General features: G+C 35.0%; 1 protein-coding gene across 3 annotated transcripts in view; it reads left to right on the top strand.

The window, feature by feature from the left end:
- The window catches only part of LOC145671096 (anoctamin-7-like), a 1,175,643-nt gene that overhangs the window by 865,522 nt on the left and 287,926 nt on the right, over positions 1–22,195 (top strand). For 2 of the 3 annotated variants that reach the window (XM_081739857.1, XM_081739858.1), the window contains one exon: positions 6,944–7,009. The exons of the other annotated variant lie outside the window; for it this stretch is intronic. In XM_081739857.1, coding sequence (XP_081595983.1) covers positions 6,944–7,009 — 66 coding nt within the window. The remainder of the gene's footprint in view (positions 1–6,943; positions 7,010–22,195) is intronic. 3 annotated transcript variants of the gene reach the window in all.

Raw genomic sequence — 22,195 nt, 5'->3', positions numbered from 1 at the left:
AAACGCTTCGTCTTGGTCTGGGGCTTAGACCAAGGTACCCGTAACCAAATTTTGGTAACTCGGTTCACTCGTCTGAACCTCAGGCCGCACACATATACAAAGACAGACAAACGCACAAACAAACTTTATTTTATTAATAGTAGATTCTTCACTCAATAATTGTGCAGATGAAAGATTTGAAAAATATAAAAATCTGGTCATTGTAGAACTAATAAATTATAGAAAATTTAGTATATATCAACAAATTCTTCCATACGGCAAACTGAATGACTTGATATCCACCTTTCCTAATACTTTTTGCTCAGATCAGCTTAAGAATGAACTTATCAACTTATGTTCCGATAGTAACCAACACATTTCTCTTCCCGAATACTTTATATATATTCTCAGTAATGAACTTTAAAGCGTATATCAGGGAGACAACAAAGCTGCTAAACATGGTATTGAGCATTCCATCAACTTCAGTTTTTTGAAAACATTCATTGAGTGCCCTGAAAAGGGTGTACACTTATTTAACGAACAGCATGACAAATTACGAACACTTTCTGAATTACAGACACTCTCTGAATTACGGACACTTACAATAAAGAACTTGGTGGAAGCTTCGTAGGATACCTGAATCCAAAGAAAGAGCTATTAATATTTTCGCCGAAATGAACAACAGGGTATGGAGCTCATTTACAAGACTGTAATGTATTAGGTAAGGTGTTGTAAGGTGTTTTACTTTTATCGTTTTTTTTAACTGTATATCTCATTTCTAAGATATTTAGAAATGATTATTCTAAAGAGGGTATGGGGAACTAATGCCCCATTTGTAGCAAATGTGGTACCATTCAGAAATCTATACTTCGGAAAAAGAAATACTATACACCAAATTTCATTAATTATAAAATTTTATACTTAAAGGAACAGAGTAAACATTTATTGAAAGAATATTGAAAACTCAAACATTAATTACTATATTTATGAATTATCAGGGGTCATCTTACTTGGAATAGTGATTAGTGTATATCAGCATCCTTTTCACAGTACGAAATATCAGAACTAGAAATAGAAGTAAAAAGCAAATACCCTATATATATTTATATATATATATATATATATATATGCGTGTGTGTGTGTGTGTTTGTGTCTGTCTACCCAGTTTTTTTTACAGCACGCTTGATTGTAAAGTACTTGTTTGCAACATTCCCCTCCTAAGATTCAGTCAAGAACTAATTGAATCTGCAAATATCTCAAAAAAAAAAAAAAAGTAAAACAAAAGTAATAACCGTGAAAATGTTTTCAAAACAATGCTTTTGTAAATTGCATTTAAAAGGAATTTTCCTTGGGTAAAAATCTGAGTAAGGCTAAAAGCATCCGGCGAAACAACTTCCGTAATATCCAGTCACTATTTCCCTCCTCGATACTAAGAGTAGCTCCTAATGCTTCTAGTCTTAATACTATTTCTTCATCTTACCTCACAAAACGTTTTTACTGCATTTTGTAAAAGTATTGTTTTTAAGAGTTTGTTTAAGATTATTATTTAATATGCCAACGTTCTAGGTGTAATTTGCTTCTCGTGATGTCAGCAAAGTCAAGCATTAAGGGGTGCGGTCAGAGAAAAGATGGGTGACTGTTCGTACTCGGAGTGTCCCCCCAATGCCATGAGAATGATTGGGAAGCTACTTGAAAAAAATAAGTAGCTAGTAACTCATGTCTAGAAAGCTAACATAAACGGCAAGGGGAGCCAATGATCTGACCACGCACCACCCCAAGAGCATTAAGTGCTAGAAGCCGGCTAGCAGGTCTTGGTCTCTCAGAGGCTGTTGCGCCAGGAGTTTACTTATTAATATAATTTAATTTAATGTAATTTCCTGAAATTTCGTATGAAGTATAACTAGCTTATTCCTATATATTTTGATGGAGAAAGATGATATTCTTGAATTGAAAAGAAAGACGAGTAAAAGAAATTACTTGGAAGCATTTTAGATTAATGATTTCAATTGATCCTTATTGACCATATGTCCAGATTATGAAAAGAAATAAAAGAAACCAATTGAGAATGCCCCAAGAGCATTGCCAAAACAAACATTAAAAAAATAACTTTTTCGAAATTTATATGAAACTGTTGAACATATTAAAGGGTCTTTCCTAGTGAGATAGTGAAATCGGCCCTTGATCCAAATTGGGTCGCTATTGACCCAAAAGGTTACCCTTGACCTAAAACTATCTCAAAGAAAAATTTGACACGCTACCCCCTCCCCTTACGGAATTATCGTATCATACATGCTCAATTGAACATTTTTTTAATTTTGGTGGGGGTGGACGGAAAATTTTGAAAGTTTCACAGATTGTAGATACTATCTAGATGTAAATGTGATTTAAAAAAACATCGATGCGTATTTTCTTAATTTTTTGCGTGTTGAAAATTCAAAAATAGTAGAGAAAACTTTAACGGGGAGCGCTGACACGTCGCTAAATTTTTGAGGTACAACATATATTTTTTCGGGGCTTGAAAGTGATGGCAACATTGCCAAAAAGAAATAATACTGAAAACAAACGTGTTTTTCGCACAGTTTTTCCATTTTAGGGCTCTCAAGGTGATGGCACCTTCAAACAATCCTTACCCAGAGTTCATAATTTTACTTTCTCTTGCGTTCCTTCCGCTTCTGTCGTCCTTCGGCTGCTTCGGTTGTGTCCACTTCGAAACAAACACCAAATGTATCTCCGTACCAGTGCTTCCACTTCAACCAACTCTTGCACACACACTTCGCGTCGGCTCCTCATATCTATCAGTGCTTGCTTCACTGGTCGCACACAGTAGTGCTCTCTACCGCGAGCTCTGTGTAACTTTGTTGTGCAAGTGTCGGTTGAACTGGAAGCACCGTTACGGAGATATATTTGGTGTTTCTGTTTCGAAATGGACACAATCGAAGCAATCGATGAACGACAGAAGCGGAAGGGACACAAGAGAAACGAAAATTGTTAAATTTGGTAAAGGATTATTTGAAGGTGCCCTCACCTTGAGGGCCCTAAAATGGTGGAAAAACTGTGCGAAAAACACGTTTGTTTTCAGTATTATTTCTTTTTGACAATGTTGCCATCACTTTCAGGCCCCGAAAAAAATATATGTTGTACCTAAGCGTATAACAATTTTTTTTTAACCAAAAAATCACTGACGTGTCCCCCCCCAAATATTTCTCTACATTTTTTTTGAAATTTCCAATACGCAAAAAAATTAAGAAAATATGCATCGATGGTTTTGGAAAAAAATTCATCTAGATATTATCTTCAATGTGTGAAACTTTCGAAATTTTTTGACCACCCCCACCAAAATTTAAAAAAAAAAATTCAATTTTGAGCATGTATGATACGATACGATACGGTAAGGGGAGGGGGTAGGAGGTCATTTTTTTCTTTGAGGTAGTTTTAGGTCAAAGGTAACCTTTTGGGCCAATAGCGACCAAATTTGGATCAAGGGCCGATTTCACTATCTTACTAGGAAAGACCCTTTATTTGATTAACCAATAACGCAATAATTATTGAATCCATAAATAATGACGCAATAATTATTGAATCAATAAATAACGACGCAGTAATTATTGAATCAATAAATAACGATGCAATAATTATTGAATCAATAAATAACTACGCAATAATTATTGAATCCATAAATAATGACGCAATAATTATTGAATCAATAAATAACGACGCAATAATTATTGAATCAATAAATAACGACGCAATAATTTATTGAATCAATAAATAACGACGCAATAATTATTGAATCAATAAATAACGACGCAATAATTATTGAAACAATAAATAACGACGCAATAATTATTGAAACAATAACTAATGACGCAATAATTATTGAATCAATAACTGGTGTTGTTATTGAATCAATATTGGTATTGATCAACACTAATATCATCCCTCTATGACTTATGGTTCCCGGGATATGGCTCCTTAAGTCTCCCAAAATCGGAACGTTTTTGGCCAATATATCCGGAACGGTAAGAGTGACAAGAAAAAATTCTATCACTTGTTTGAGATAGTTTTTTGATGCTCTATCGAATGGAGAGCTCAAAATTTTTAAAAAAAATCGCAAATAACACACACACACACACACAGAGAATTCAGTAACAAACTTTGTAAGCCCATTGAGAAAGAAAACCCATATATAACGATTATTCCGATAGCATAAGAATAGTATTTGATTTTAAATGTCTTTATATTTCTGGATCTTGTAATTGTGCTGTGTAGTGAGGGGTGTTAATGATAAAGACACAGAAAATGGTTTGAGTTCTCGTCCCGAAACATGCAAAATCGTTTTAATTCGACCTACTTCGCGAAGAGACAGAAATATATTTCAAAATATTTGTTCTGTTCACGGAATCGAAACCTAAATTCGAAATTTTTCGAGAAGAGAACCAGATTTCAATATATCGGTTCTGTTGAAAAAATGCATTTTTGAAATGTAGGTTCTTCTTACGAAACCGAAACACAAAGTCACATTGAATTATGTTTTGAATCTCATCTTCTCGTTTATATAAGGGGGCACGGTGGCACAGAGGTAGAGCGTTCACCTCCTGTGCTTGGGGTTTTGCCGTTTCCTCCCACTTTCTTCATTCCACCATTTCATTCATTTCTCATAATCACCGTCTCCTTTAACCTAACCTGCATAACCGTGGGACGTAAAACTCAAAGATTTCATTTAATTTCATTTTCTCGTTTATATCGTTAGCTCAAGACCGTTACAAGATAGGAAAGGTATTGAGCAACTGTTAGGCGAGCAACTTCAGAAAATTATCTACAGCAATGAAAGGTCTTTCTTTTTATTATTACAAAACAAATTGCTCTTTTCTGTGTAAATTATGAAAAAGATAGAAGAAAAAGAAAGAAAGCTCATATAACAATTATTTCGACAGCATAAGAATATTTGATTACAAATGTCTTTATATTTCTGAACCCTGTGACTGTGTTATTTAATCCACCCTGGGTACCTGACTCATAAATGCTTTCTTTTTTCTTTTTTTGATAAACCCGTTTTGATACAGGAACTAGAACAAATTTTCTCAGAAAATCAATTTTGGTTTCTCGCTCACAAGTAATTTACTCGGAAAATTGGTTTCGGTACCATGAATTGAAACCCATTTACACTAAGCGGTTCTGGTTCCATTATCATCAACAAGCCTGTATTTAGTATCTTTCTAGATGGGTTCTAGGCATGAATATGCATAGGATAAGAAGCACTAGAGTAGACGATATAATGGATGAATTATTATTACTAATAGAATTTTGTGAGAAAACTGTTGTTTGGATCCCAAGGCCATGTGTCTCATATGGTGATTTCATGTCTACCGCTTAATTCCACTCTCTCTCTATTCCACCAATTGTTTCATTATATTAGTAGCTTGCATTTGCCATCCGTCATGTTTAGCCTATAGGACATAGCCGCGGGACGTCTCCATCGTGACTATATGATTATTTTCATATGTGTTCCCTCATGACTAAATGGCTATTTTTGCCTGTGTTCCCTTGTGACAAAAGAATTATTGTCACTTGTGTTCCCTGCAGACTAAATGATTATTCTCGTGTGTGCTCCCTCCTGATTAAATGATTGTTCACACCTGTGTTCTCTCATGACTAAATAAATATTTTTGCCTGTGTTGCGTTGTGACTAAACGATTATTCTCACTTGATTTCCCTCTAGACTAAAAGATTATTCTCGTCTGTGCTCCCTTGTGACTAAATAATTATTGTCGCCTTGTTCCCTCGTGACTAAATGGTTTACTGTCACCTGTGTTTCCTCATGACTAAATGATTATTCTTGCCAGTGTTCCCTTATGACTAAATTATTATTCTCGCCTGTGTTTCCTCGTGACTAAATGATTATTCTCACCTGTGTTCTTTGCAGACTAAATGATTATTCTCGCTTGTGTTCCCACGTGACTAAATAATTATTCCCGTCTGTTCTTCCTTGTGACTAAATGATTATTCTAGCTTGTGTTTCCTCGTGCCTAAATAATTATTTCCACCTGTGTTCCCTTCAGACCAAATTATTATTCTCGCCTGTGTTTCCTCGTGACTAAATGATTATTCTCGCCTGTGTTTCCTCGTGACTAAATAATTATTTTCGCCTGTGTTCCCTCGTGCCTAAATGATTATTCTCACCTATGTTTCCTCGTGACTTAATGATTGTTCCCATCTGTGCTCCTTTGTGACTAAACGATTATTATTGATTGTGGCCGGAGTCCAACTTCCTTTAGAGATTATGACTGTACGTTATTTCTATATATCGATCGACTGTACGACTGTACCGTATTTCTATATATTTCTACGTATATATCTTAAATACTGATATGAAGGCCACGGACACGATGTAGTCCACTACAAAGTTATATGATCTGGGATCGAACCAGGAATACCTCGCACCAGAAGTGTTTTCGCACTTAAGTGGCTCCAAGCTTTGCAGTGGAAAAATGGAGGAATTTCATCTATAAAATGAATACAAATATTTCACTCGACATTTTCATATTTTACTATATCCCCACGGTATGTTTCTGAAGTTGTAATACTTATGTAGAAGGTATGTACGCGAGAATATCAAAAGTGTATTTCACTTAATTTTGGTCGCAGAGGAAAATGGTCTACACTGAACGTTACCATTACCATTAGCTTAATGTTGTCATTTTGTCAAAGATTTAGTTTGCAAATATATTTTTGATAAAAAGAGGTGGAGAAGGTTAATTTAGGATACATTAGCCCCAAACTCTCCTTATATTGACTGTTTCATTGCCTTTTTCGGTTCGTTTGTGTATCAAAGCCAAAAACATGATTTAGATCTATTTACTAACCACTAATCAATCAAACTGTACTCATTGAGACAACCAATTTTAAATTAATGAAATAAAAAAAAAACTGGTCTCATCGGTTTTGTGTTATGTTCTTCTTTTAGGTAGCGACTCCAGATGTGGTACATGAAACTGATAAATCTCCTCTGTGGCTTCTATGCAATTGCCACGTAAGCTCATGAATTTAGATTCCATTATCTCTTGATGTCGTGTTCCCACTGTAGTGTAGGTGGTAGGCAAGTCAGCTGATATTTTCATTTAGCACTTACGTTAGCCTGTGGCGGTTCTTGAGGAAAGTCATATCGGTAAACATTAAACATTTTTCCGCTTCAAACGATGGGAAGAGAACTTAACTAATGTTCTAAATTCTTATAAGCAAGCATTAGAACATTTCATAAGCTTTCTTTCCTTAGTTTGAAGAAATAAAAGTTTAATTTTTCCCGATGTGACTTCCTTCAAGCACCGCCATTAACGTTTTCTGTTTTGTTCAGTGCTTTATAGATTGTCTCCTGTCCAAGAACAAATCAAACATCCGTAAACAAGTTATATATGTTAAGTATATTTTGTTTATCGTACGTAATTGTATTAAGCATTTTTTTAACGTTTCTGGCAATCAACTTAGATAGCTGTAGAAGTTAGAGATATCTTACAGTTTCTGTTTACCTATGGAGGATTCGTTGTAGTGTCTTGAATGTTTACAATAGGTTTTCATTAAATGTTAGGAAATTTAAAGCTCTGCTCAAAATATACACGCTTGATATCTTGACTCCACAAGCGTGCACTAGGTAACATGCTTTTGTATTATGTCCGTACACTAGCCTATAGGTATAAAGTATTGTTCGTGCACATCTATCCAGGAGGTAAGTAGCCAATTGATGTAGCTACACAAATATGTAGTATGTCCATATATATTCACTTTTATCAAATATTCAAAATTTTTAACAAATTACCAGGTAGTTGAATAAAGTAGTGAGCCTTTAGGCCACGAGATGGTGTTATTATCTAAAGTCTCAGAGTATATATTTACGCAGCGATTTATGCCTAATGTTATTCGACAACTGACAGTTAAAACTAGTAGATGTGCAGAAATGTTGGGATTTTTATAATCAGACATAAGGCATTGCACGGCGAAGACGAGTGAGCTTTCCGCAAAATTGTCCTAATTTTACAATTATATTTCAGTAGAAGCTCAAATCCTCTCCACAGTTCTGTGAAGAAATTTTACATTATCAAAAGAAATAACCAACAGAGTAGCTTTTTTCTGGAAATTTCGATATATAAGATGACTCTTGCAGTGGGCGACCAATCACAGAACAAATTGATGATATTCTGGTAAAAGTTGAGCAAAACCGGCATGTAAACAATCATGATATTGCCAATGCTCTAAATATTCATCAACAAACTGTGTTAAACTGTTTGGAAGACACTGGATACAAAAAGAAGCTCGCGTTTGGGTGCCACATGATCTGACTCAAAAATATTTACTCGACAGAGTTATGGGCATCGTGCATCACGAGCTGCTGCCACCGGACATAGCAATAGACCCTGACAATTAGCGTGAGTGCATCTAGTAATTCAAAAGAAACGGCCGGATATGCTCCACAGAGAGGGTATCCTATAACACGCTGATAATATCATACCGTATACATCTTTAACGACCCGTCAGAAATTGATAGGACCCGGCTGCGAGGTTTCACACTATCAGACTATTATTTGTTTCGGTCTCTGCTGAACTCCCTGAATGTGTTGAGCTAGTTTCGAAAGAAGTCTGTGAAAACCGTTTGTAACAATGATTTGAATAGAAAGCACAGCAACTCTATGGAACGGAATTATGATGTTGCAGAGGGCCAATGACAAAATGGTGTGCATTTGGTTTCAGAATCTTATTTCCAAACCACAATAAATGTATTTTCAATTTTGACTTTCAGAGGATCATTACTTTTTGGGCGACTTGATATTGTCGGTTGTGATAATATAATTAAATATACGGAATATACAAATAAATATAAATACATATTTCAATATTTTAAACTTTCAATATTATAGCATTTAAGTAAGGAAAGTAATATATGAAACCCTCCATAATCCAATAGTATTATTATTATCATATTTTAGAGTGCTTCTAATTCTGTTGTAGAACTAAGGTAGGGAATTTACTTGAAATAATACTCAAGCAACCTGAAGAAACAACGTGGGAATTGAACAAAACCTTCTATTAAAAATATTTAAGTAATTTGGTAAGTTCTTGGCATAAATCACAAATGATAGCAGTGGTTTTAAATCTACTACAATATTATTATGGGCCATCTTTCGATAGAACTACTTTGTATTGACGGGATCAGTAATTAATAGTCGAAGTTATAGGAAATCATTTTGCAATTGCGTGACAACTTTAACATCAAAAACTAGAAAAATGCAGACTGAAATAAATATGCTAAAGAAATAGAAGAAAAACTAACTGATCTCCATAAAGAACAGAAACGGAATCCATAATAAAAGCCTATAGCAAAATTACCAAAAAAAACCTGTACAACAAGCCTTGCAGAATAACGCACACATAAAGGAAATTAATTTGATAGAAGAACATTTACCCAAATATCTAATAAACAAAATCTGACGGAGAAAATTTCTTGTTAGACTACACAGGAAAAACCTAATGGAATTGTTTAACAAGAAACCAACCAAATAAATAAAATAATCAAACTAGAAATCAAGCTGTTTGGTATCCATTAACACACGCATCAAACTTAAGGAACTATATCAACAGGACAAAACCAAATTTTGGACGCAATTCAGCTACAGCTACAAAAATAGTAACATTGATGTTATACCGGCTCATATAGATGGATAGACTCTGATCGACACTGAATACAATATTAAATTACTTCAAAATAAAATAACGGAAACATTTAAACAGCTACCATAAACCACACGAGAGCAAAAAAGAATTAAGAAGAAAGAAAATCTCATCAAATATTTTAAAAACAAAACGAAGACGTACAAATAAACGACATAGCAGACTAACATGAAGTTAACCATTAAGAACTCCTAATAGACCTCCATCCGCAAGAAATTATAGATACGTATCATCAAAGGTTTAAAACAACGATCCAGAATCAAATGAGATTATAATGATTGGCATAAAAATACACTCAAAATTTTACTTGAAATTGTAACGCCCCTATCCATAGCCTATCGGACAAGGTGGGAAAACCTAATCCAACATGGCCTCAAAGGAGGCTTTACAAGCACAAACACCTAGAAAGCTCAGCTGTTATTTTCAATTCGGAAATCCAGAGGTTGTTATAACACATAAATTAATATTAATTATATAAACAAATAACAATACAACAATTTCAGGAAAAAATATTTATTACAAATTTTTACAATAATCTGTTTTTTCCTCGCTGCCATGTCAAATCTAGATTCATCAATTATTATATCCATGCAGTTTCAGGAGTGACAAAATTTTTAAAAAATCTCAAGAAAGTATCACCCGATGTGTCATAAATCTTTAAATCATAAATCTTTAAACATTTAATTATATTATCCAATATAGTCAAGGACCTCTCTTGTTTGACACTAATACCTATACTTCAGGCCAGTCAAGGACCTTTTGTTTACTACTAGTATCTTTTCTTTCCTTTAAATAAGAAACTAATTCGCAGCTTTAATCAATACTGAATGTAGATTTTCTTTTCATTCAAATCAAAAGGAAAAGTTTCCGTAGATACTTATTTTTTTTTAAAAAAAAAAAAGAAAACACAAAGTATTATTTTAACTAATTTAACGCAAATTAGTTTGCAAATCAAATGTTACGACGGAAAGCTACCGCAATCGACTTTACTACATTCAATCCAATATGTTGTAACTTGAAAAGATTATCAGTCATAAACCGGTCAAACATTACTCTCAAACAGTTCGAACACGTCAAACAATTTTTACTTTAAAAAAAAGAAATAATTTTTACGTTCACTTTATAAGTATTCAAATCAGAATTAATAAGATTTTCGATTGTTCCTTCTTTAGTCAAAATCATGAACTTCAAACCTGAGAAGAACACAGGATAACAAGTACACTTCCAAGGTTTCGGGTATAATCCCTCCACCTTTGCTCCCCTGGATTTACCGAGTTTACTCGCGTTAAATCTCTGTATAATTCGCGGAAATTCTTGTCAAAATGAAAATCAACAAGACAACCCACTATAACGCATAATTGACGCAGACAAACAATGTACTAGAATATTAGAAAAATCGCTCACCTTTGAATTTCCACCTTGTTACCTTTGATTTTCGGGTTTTCCTGTTCTCAACTCCTTGGACTCAATTATCAAACAAGAATAATCCACTGTATAGTGAGGTCATGCTCAGGGTTTAGTTTTAACGATCCCAATTTGAAATGGTAACTGAATTGAGAAAAATGGGACGTTAATCCACAATTTCCCACATTCACAAAATTGAGAAATAATTTGCAAAAAATGTGATGCAAAAAATAATTATGAGATTCTGAGTATAACCAAAGCACTTTTCTGTATTTTGCTTGTTAACAGAAACAGAGAGAGCTAAGCCAAGCCTCCCTTTCAATACTTCCACCATCGCTATTTTCACTAGTTTTTGAAGAACAAACAGAAACACGTAATATTGCACTAAATGAAATATTATGATTATCATAATCCTTACGTACTAGGGTTATTCTTATTTCACTTCAGTTGCACACACTTCTACAACAACTTCAAGAACAAGAAAATGCGAAGCAAAGCCCAAACGTCCATTTCGATTCGTAATCCATTCGAACAACCAAACAATCCAGATGTTGCACGTTCCTACATTCCAACCCAAGTCAGCTAGCCGTGGCAAGCTGCTTCCGGTGGCAAGGCTGTGACCATGCGCAGACGCCTACCAGCGCATAAGCCAAGACCTTGAAGCTCTTGATTGTGAATAGAAAGGAAATCTTCTTACAAGATTTAATTTCATTTATGTCTTTTTCTCCTATTTTTAAAAGTGATGATTTTTTAAGCTTAAGTCTCCTTCTTTAACACATATTATATTAAATACATCAATCTTAACCATTATTCATCTTAGATTTACTTTTTATTTTTTATAATTCCTCTTTTTTTCCTGTTACTTGTAACGGGCACGTTACAAAGTCGCTGCCCTAGAGAGAAAAATTCTTATCCCAAGAATTTTTCGACATCTTTTTCTTGGCAAGCTACGGAACACAAAAATATAATAAGACATGAATTTTAACAAAACATATATACAACAATATACTCTAAAATAAGTCTCAAATGAATAACAATGTTATATATCTATATATATCAAACAACGTTAAATATTCTAAAATATATTCAATTTTTCAAAAAAATATTTAAATATATATATAAAGTTATTTTACTGCTATTTACAATTTTTTTTTCATTATGGCCATAGTAAATTTATATTTCCAATAATACGTAATAATTTAAATTTTAACAAAAATAGCAATAATAAACTGATAAATTTCCATAATTACTAACATATTTAGTGAAATTGCAAATTCATTGAACAATAAACTAGTTGGAAATTTTTAAGGATAAAGCAAGGTCTTTCTAAGGAATTTAATTTTCGTCTTCAACTCTAAGGTTCTTCTATCTCTATAACCATTTACTTCAGAAACATGGGATCGACGATAAGAATCTGGTGTATCATTTTCATCAAAAACAAGTATCGTATTTGGAGTTAAGAAACTCCTTACCACAAACGGACCATACCACTTATCTGCTAAGGACTTAGCAATTTTCTCCTTTAATGAAGATTTTACGTGAGTTTTAATAACACTCTATCGCCAATATTGAAATTTACTGGGTTTCTTCTTTTCGTCATCAACTTCCGTCGTTTACTCCAGCTCTTTTCCATACTTACAAATGCATTATTCCACAATTCAGCAGATGACTTACCACCATAGTCTGAACTTACGATGTTCCATCGGTTATCTAATGGTGTTGAATAAGGACGTCCGTAAAACAATTCGATTGGACACATCTTCAGTCCCTCATTTTCGCTAATATTCAGGGTAAACTGTAATTGAGGAATAAGGTTGCTCCACAGATGTTGCTTCTTAGATATATAGGCACGTAATGCCGCCTTTAAGGTTTTTATGAATCTCTCCTCTGCATTTCCTCCCGGGTGATAAGGACTGAGTCTAATATGACGAATCCCAATCCAAACACAAATGTCCTAAATTTCTCTGACACAAAGATGAATGCATTGTCTGTCGATATGGCCTCTGGAAAACCTAACCGACTGAAAATCTCCATTTTATTTGCTATCAAAGTTGAATTGATAGTCCTCAACTTTTCCAATACAACGAAGTGACTGGCGTTATCAACCCCAATCAAAATAAACTTATATCCCTGAGAATTTGGGAGAACACCTACTATATCGAACATCCAATGGGCGTTAATCCTTTTGCTGAATTCAGAAGCTAGATGACCCATCTTCTTTTGATTAATTTCTTTCGATTTTTGACAAACATCGCATGTTGAAACATAGTCTCTAACATCATCTTTCATTTTTTCCCACGTAAATTTCCTCATTAGCTTTTTTAATGTTTTGTAAGTACCAGAATGACCTTCCAATAATCTGTCATCATGATGATATTCTATCAAAACTTTCTGTAGTTTTTTTAGGGATTACAATCTTAAACGGATTCATAACAGATTTGGTCTTCTTCATGAGTATTTTGTTATTCAGAAGGTATCCTGAAACACTTTCCCCACGCTCTAATTTCTCTATTATTTCATTCAGCTCGATGTCCTCTCGCTGTAACTTATCGATTGAATCTTCTACCAAAGGAAGTTTCCACCTATTAGCTATTTCCATGTTCTTTTTAAAAGCAGCTAGTCCTACAGGTCCTTCCAAAATATCGAACTCAAACGGATCATAAATCCTGGTCAGAAAGTCCGCAACTGTATTGTCCGCTGATCTGACATGTTTGATCTTAAAATTGAACTGACACAGAATTTCCACTAATGGACCATATTTAAGGAGTGTTTTGCTATTATTCAAGATCCAAGTTAACGCCTTATTATCTGTGAGCACGTCAAATTCATTAATTAGATAATGTTTATAGCGTGAAATAGTTTTAACAAGGCTAATAAACTCTATTTCATATATGCTTCGGTGCTTATCAGCCTCCGAAAGCCGTTTACTAAAGAAAGCAACAGGTTAAAGGTTGCCTTTCTCATTTTCTTGTGAGACGCACCCAGCTACGCATTTCCCGAAGCCGTCCACATTTACAATAAACCTCTTGCTTAAATCAGGCGTTTTTAATACGACATTTTCAATCAAAATTTTTTTAACCTGTCTAGCAACATTTGATGCTCCTTCGTCCATACAAACTTAACCTTAGGTGACTTCAAGACACTCAACGGTCCCATTAATTCTTGAAATTCAGAAGCAAACCTTGAATAATAGTTAAATAAACCGAGAATTTTCATAAGACCACGTCTATTTCTAGGAGGAGGGATATTTTTAATAGCTGACACCCTACTAGGATCTATTTCCATTTGATCGCCTTCTATTACATATCCTAAATAGCTAATTCGACGGTAAAAGAACATCCATTTGTCTGGGGATACAGTAATATTATATTTTTTAATCGTTCCAAAACCTTTTCAACCGTCTTCATATGTTCTTCAATTGAAAGGGATACTATCAGGACATCATCAAAAAATAACTTAACACCCTCTTCTCTCATATCCCCTAAGACCTTTTTCATCGCACGAGACAAAATATTACTTCCAGTCTTAATTCCTACTGGAAGACGAGTATACTGATAGCACCCTTTTGGAGTTACAATGGTTGTAATGTCTCGGGAACCTTTATCTAACTGGATTTGAAAGTACGCACGGCGTAAATCTATTTTCGTGTACACGCGCTTATCAGCTAACCCTGTAAGGCACTCTTCTAAATTAGAAGACGGATATACGTCATTTACTATAAGAGAGTTAGCCTTAATGTAGTTCCCAACAATACGATGAGTATTATTCTTATTCCGAACCAGAAAACAGCTACTTGCAAAGTTAGAATGATCAGCTTCCTCCAGAATACCCTGATCCAATAACTCTTGAATTTGATCATAGAAAATCTTTTCTTTGTTTTCTGGAATTGGAAATGGTGTATCTTTAAATGGTTTATTATCCTTTAGGTATAGTCTACCAATAAAATTTTTAATATACCCTACTCTATCTGATATCACATCTTTATATTTAGCTTTTATAGAATCAATGAAAGAGAACACCTCTGGTTCATTGAATCTCCAAGAATCCCGATTATCTTTGTGGTTTTTCAACTGTGTGCATTCCGAGTTTTTCACCTGCATGGTAGTCTGATCATGTAAACTATCAGATGTATGAGGCTCGTCAGAAATAAACTTTTTATTTCTCTGAATCAACTTGTGAAAGTTTTCAGCTTGATCGACATCAATATCTGGTACCTCAGAGCCGCTACTACCATCTAATGAATACAGCTTATCCACATTATTCACTGGACCATTGCTATGTCTATGCTCTACTTTTTTTTCAACTAAGTTTTCATCCTGAGCTTTCACTAAAGTTTTATTATTTGATCCTTTCCTCGTACGATTCCTACGCTTGATTTTCTTTCCACTAGTATTAGTATCGGGTTTCACAACACTATCATGATCATTATCTGGCAACCTGTCATTGTTCGCCGAATGTTCACTTTGACAAAGTTCAATATTCCGAACTCCAGATGTTAAACCAAAAACCAAAGGTTGATTCGATTTTTCTTTTAAATTATTTTTATTTTTATTCCCTAATTTGTTCATTAACCGAGAATTCACAATGCACTGTCCTGAATTTTCCAAGTTAATTTCGGATATTTCATTTGCACCACTCTGATTTCCACAAACACGATCAATCACTGATACACAATCGCCCCTTGAAGATGGATTACTATACTGAGTCTCAAATTGATATTTATCATCCGGACCTTTCAATCGCACCACCAAAATTGCCAAAATTCGTATGAGTTTTATCCTTCCACATGGATTCAAGGGAATCTTCAATTTTTCGAACGTCTCCAACTTCTGAATCAATCATAGATCTCAGATGATTCAGCTGGATAGCACTAGGCGCCTGAATTTCCAATAGTTTGGATTCAAGATATAAATAATTCAAATCACACTGTATACTAGCATCATTCTTCCTAAAATTAAATCCATCCTCACAAATAAAAATTGAGGCCATAAAGTTCGAAGTAGAATAACTATCTCGTTTATGAGAGTGATGATCAGTTAACGTTTCACCCTTTGGGCCAGGCTCAACACCAGATTTAAACCTACCAGATGTTTATTATGTTGAATAATCTTCTTATAATTTAATCTAACCCGCTTCTTACCACCGCGTAGAATCAAACAATTTCTAGCTTAATCAATAACTGAATTTGTTGATCTTAAGAAAGGCGTACCCAGCAGACACATGGAAGGCAATTGTTCCACAATCTTAAATGATATTCTCTCAAAATGGCCTGAGGGATTCAAAGTTAATATTATCTCCCGGTTCGTTGAAAAATTTAACCCGGACGGAGCATTTACCACCTTTTCAGGAGTCAAACTAATAATTTTTTCTAATCCACAAAACTGCACTAAGTCCAGCCGAACAATGTTAAAACTTGAACCTCCATCCACACAAATGTCTGTTAAAAATTATGAATTTTACAAACCACAAAGGAAGCGACGGTATTATCCATTTAACTAGGAATAGTTTTAACTGAAGCATTAGATGCATTAAATTGATCAGACCGTTCATTTGGAACCTTGTTTTTTCTATGAACCTGAGGTTCTACTTTCAAACGATTTCTTACATTAGTAGGGTAAGAATTATTTAATCCTTTATTAAGAGAAAAATTTTGATCACCCACTGGCAATTCTCGATTTTTCAAACCCTGGTCATGGTTTGACATTACTAAATTAGTCTTTTTCCGAGAAGAACCCGTCTCCCTATTATATTCCAACTGGTTTCTAAAATTTAATTCATGTCTATCAGCAATATCCATTAACTCGGATCGGGTAGCTGGGATATAATAATTCAACATTTTATATCTATGATTTGGATTCATGCTGCCTACTATGATATTAACCATGTCTGACTCACTATCCATAAAATTCAATACATTCATAACAATTATTATGGATCTCACATACTGAGTAACTGATTCAGACAGGCGTTGACGTCTATAAATTCTATCAGAAATTAGTGATACGGGCACGTTACAAAATGCTATCAAAAATATACCAACCTGAGTACAGGTCACGTAACTCAGGAAAAAAATAAACTCACACTATATAATACAAAAACAGGGGAAGATCTTACAAAATCATAGAGCTATAGATCGATCTATATAACATCTCTACTCTCTAAAATACTAGAAAAAATCACAACCAATAGACATTATTAATTTTTCAGTGAAACAGAACAAATAACCTCCCATCAGACTAGACTCGAACCCACTGTGGGAACCAGAGAACAAACACTACGAACATACAATGACGACAAGAAGGCACAAAACAGACACTATAAAACAGGAGCCGTGTTCTTCGATCTTACAGCAGCCTTTGACAACATCTGAAATGATGGTTAATTACTAACTTACATGCGCTTTATCTATTTACCGCCATCATGAGATAAATGCACAACATCTATTCGAATCGTTAAACATTTCTCGGACCACATTCAGTTAAACAAGGGAGTACCCAAGGTACATCCATTGCACCTCTTCTTTGTATTCTGTATGTTAACAATATTTCTAATAAATCCATTAAAAACGTATGTTCCACTTTTTTTTACTGAAGATACGACTTCCTGGATAGTGAAAACAGCATCAAACCTATACTCAATGAACTTGAAAAGTAAATCAACTATTTAAAAAAATTTTGCGAAACACGATAACTCCCTTTAAATTCGAGAAAAGCTCAAACTATTCTCTTTTATTCAAGTACTACATAAGATAATATAACTTTGAAAATGAAATAAAACAAATGTCCCGAAGCAGAATAGCATTTCCATGCTAAAAGTCAAAAGTACAGGGAATCCATAAAGTCCTGCAGGAAAGTAAAACTCTATAACTTGGAAACTACATAATGTATTAACAAATACTTTTTGGTGTACTTACTGAATAGTTCAAAGTTTTGTTTCAGCTAGTTAAGGTTCATTCCAAACCTCCAATTGTGCACCATTCCCGTCCAAACACTCTTGCAGTACTTTTGGGAAACCAAGAATTGCGTGTTGGCGGTACTCGTCTGGAATGTTCAAAATCACATCAGGTATTTTTGTCTTGAGATCGTGCAGATTAGCTGGCTTCTGCGAATACGCCTTGGTTTTCACGTGTCCCCACAGCCAATAATCACAAGGTGACAAATCTGGTGATCTTGCAGGCCAAAGTGGGGCTCCTCTTCGGCCAATCCATCTCTCTTTAAATTCTTCGTTAACAAACTGTCGAACTTGAAGGGCATAATGCGGCGGTGCCCCATCCTGTTGCATGTGGACCTCATTAAGAATGCCCAGCCTAGTAAGTTCTGGCAAAAGAAATATCTGTAGCATGTTCAGATAATTGTTAACATTTACCGTCTCTTCCTCGAAGAAAAAAGGACCGATAACGTGGTCCATTGAAACAGCACACCACACATTGACTTTCGGACTACCCCGCTTATGCTTCTGAATGGATTTTCCATCCCCCGAATTCTGCAGTTGTGCCGGTTCACTTTTCCCGACACATAAAATGTGGCTTCATCTGAAAACAAATCGAGACAGAAGGTCACCATCTTCTTCTAAGCGGGTAAGCATTGACTCACAGAATTCCATTCTCATGTCACAGTCTTCCTCTATCAGCTCGTACACAAATTTTAACTTATAGGGCGGGACCTTCAAATTCTTGCATACGATCTTGTGTAACGTTGACTTTGGCATTCCCAGTTCCAATGACCTACGTTTAAGCGACTTTCTTGGAATCCTGGCTACGCTGTCCTGCAACGTGTGAATCACATTATCACTCGTTCCTGGCCTTCCACTGCGTTGTAAATTTGACATACTTCCCATTTTCTTTGAACTTCTCGTACCACCTCTTGATACTTGTTTCTGCTGGGGGTGTTTTTCCATACATTGTTTGGAACTTTCTCCGCTCTGAAACGCAAGATTTTAATTCCGCAAACCACAAAACACATTGTGCCTTTTCTTTAATAGACGCCATCTTAAGTCACGTGATTACCAGCGCAAACGTTATCGAGCATTGTGTCCAGCATCGAGCATTGTGGCCAGAACAAGTACTTATCTTCTTCCAACCCCAAAAATTTATACACTTAAACATAACGGTTTCCAAGTTATAGAGTTTCGCTTATACAAAAATATTAAATATTAAAATATTAATACAAAAAGATATAACACAGAATGATAATCAAATCTATACTGGTGTACCACCACCAGCAAAAGTATCTCCCGCCCTAAGTGCTCTAATACCATTACTTGGGGTCCAGATAATTTGCAGTTTGTAAAACGCCTGGGCAGATGTTACCCAGCTTACATGTAATTTTTCTCGGCACTGACAAAAGTTGGTAGCACTGAGTCAGGTCTTTATTCAAGGAAAATTGTGAGTAGATGACACACGAAACGTTTCTCCATTCTGAGATGAATCTCTATGATTCAGAGCGTGTTCTGCTCTCTTTTCCAATGTACACAACTTATTAATCTCAATATTGCTGTGTATGTAATGTATTATTTCATTATATACTGTATGTTCAAAGAAATAAAAGTACTAACCACGCATGAATGAGAAAATGCTTGAAACTAGGTGAAAATATCAAGTCTAGAACAACTGCTAGAAATAAGTGTGTAAATGGTTGCCTCCAGTGACAGACCTTCTCCAATTCTCCTCATTCCAACATCTTTTTGTTTTGGAGAGGAGAGAATCTTGTTTGTGACACTGAGTATGTATTGAAATAGAAATTTAAACATTTGAAAAGTTTGAGCCTCGACGGGATTTGAACCCGGGTCCGGCGAATAGAAGTTCTCATGCACTAACTACTTCCCTACTGGGTCACTTCAGCTTTCACTCAAACTATTAGCTAGTTGTCGTTACATGTAAGACTATACACAAAGTACTAATGATCGCATAAGCAGACGTTCCTTATGTGTCACAGCGACTTACTCAAAATTTCCTTCTTTAACTCATAAACAAGTTATATAAACCTTCGTCAATGAGGAAAATATCACAAAGTGTTCTTCAAGTTGAAGCTACCTCATCGTTTTTAACGATGGTTAACATTTACGCTCCTATCTTCCTCTCTCTAACTTTAAATTTCCAAAGAAGAAAAGACGGCAGACATTATTTTCGCATTCTTCGAATTGTATCAACACGTGTAGAAATAGACAGTTCAATTTGTATCTTCTGTAACTACTAGTTTATTTTCTTATCTTTGTATGAGGAATTTGTGGCAGATTACTGACGATAGTGAGGTGAATCCCATCGGGGGTTCAAATCACTCTGAACAGCAAGTGCGGATTTTTAAGTATTCTTGATATTTCTGTGTTCGTGTCCCTGTCGTGTTGGAATAAGTCGAAAGGATGTTAGGTGCCACTGGCAAGCAATACCACGGTTGTGGCAAATTAAAAAAGGTTGGCAAAGCATGAAACTCGTATGGCAGAGACCTGGGTTCAAATCCAGTCGCAGCAATTAGTTTTTTATTAGAAGGTATTGTTTATGTAATTGGTATTGTATGTTATTTCTTTATTATTATTATTATTTATTGGAAAGTCGCAATTTGGCTACATACTTTATATTATATGAAGCTTTCGAATATTCAATTTCAAGTCGTTTAGCTGATATGGAACGTATCTGAAATAATGAATTGCTTAAAACATTAATATTTCTAGCAGTAGTTGTAGTACAAGAAGTAATAGAAACACAAGCAATTGTTGGCAAATAATAACCTTTGTTTTTGATCGGTGGTATTTTTGACCCATACTAGCGATATGTCTTACGTGTTCCTCAATTGTTCGCAAAACACATTGTGTTCTCAGACAATACGAATGAAGGTTGATACGGCTGATGTCATCTTGTAGACGTGTTTCGCAGGTCACTGCTCTATCACGAGTGTACTGAAGAAAGTTGTCTCAACACTAAGACCGAGAAAAATTGAATATTTTCCTTGTTATCTTACATTGAAAGTATCAACACTACAAATGATAAAAATGTCCTTTTATTACCCAACGGGAATCAAACCCAGGCCCAACAGGATGTAAACCCACGCTTGTCACACTACTCTAAGAAATCACTGTTAAGTAAGGGGGGAAAACTTGGCGTGAAGTGTCTTCAGCAAATTGCACACGTTTTCTATTTTAATGTAAAACTCTTGTTTCGTACAGAATAAAATAGAAAGTGTTATGTTGAAACAATAGCCAGGAGAATTCAAATCTAAATTGTCACAGTAAATTGTTAAATATGAATATAACTAACTAACTCTATGGCCTATGGAACCTGGAGATTCAATGCCGCGTTGACAAAAGCTCTCCACTGACTTCTATTCTTAGCCACTTGAATCCAGTTTCTACTTTGTATTCCTATCTCTTGTATATCCTAAGGCGAGATCCACCTTAATATTGTCCTTCCATCTGCGTATGGGTCTTCCTAATGGCTGTTTTCCGATTGGTTTTCCGGACAAGACTTTGAAAGCGTTTCTACTTTCTTCCATTCTAGCTACATGACCTGCCCACCTAAGGCTCCTAGATTTGACAACCCTAACAATTTTGGGTAAACCTTATAAAATACCGGTATGTAGTTCCTCGTTATGAAGTTTCCGTCATTCCTCATTCCCGTTTCTCTTGAATCGGAATATTCCTTTTTAGGGTCTTGTTCTCAAATACTTTTAGTCTATGTTCTTCCCTCAGAGTAAGCGACCATGTTTCGCAACCATACAGAACAAAATGCATGATTATCGTTTTGTATATTTTAAGCTTCAAACCCCTCGACAGAATTCGCGACGACAAGAAATTTTGAACCGAATAGTAACACGAATTCCCTGCTTTTAGTCGACAGTTAATTTAATCGTGAATATGATTTTCGTCTGATAATATTGATACTAGATATTTGAAAGTATCCACTTTATCAAAAGTATTATTTAATATTTTAACGCACCCATAATTTGCCGTATTACGGTCCCGACGCACTTCCAGGTATTTAGTTTTCTCTGCATTTACTTTTAAACCCATGTCGTTGCAAGCGTATAATAAGATCTCTGCATTTCTTTCTATTGTTCTCCTAGCATCCCCTATTAAATTTACATCATCAGTATTTGCCATAACC

This window comes from Thermobia domestica, chromosome 15 (genome assembly GCF_964235325.1).
Source record: "Thermobia domestica chromosome 15, izTheDome1.hap1.1, whole genome shotgun sequence".
Classification (NCBI taxonomy): domain Eukaryota; kingdom Metazoa; phylum Arthropoda; class Insecta; order Zygentoma; family Lepismatidae; genus Thermobia; species Thermobia domestica.
The sequence above is the reverse complement of the archived record's forward strand: the minus strand, read 5'-3'. Positions and strand labels throughout refer to the sequence as shown.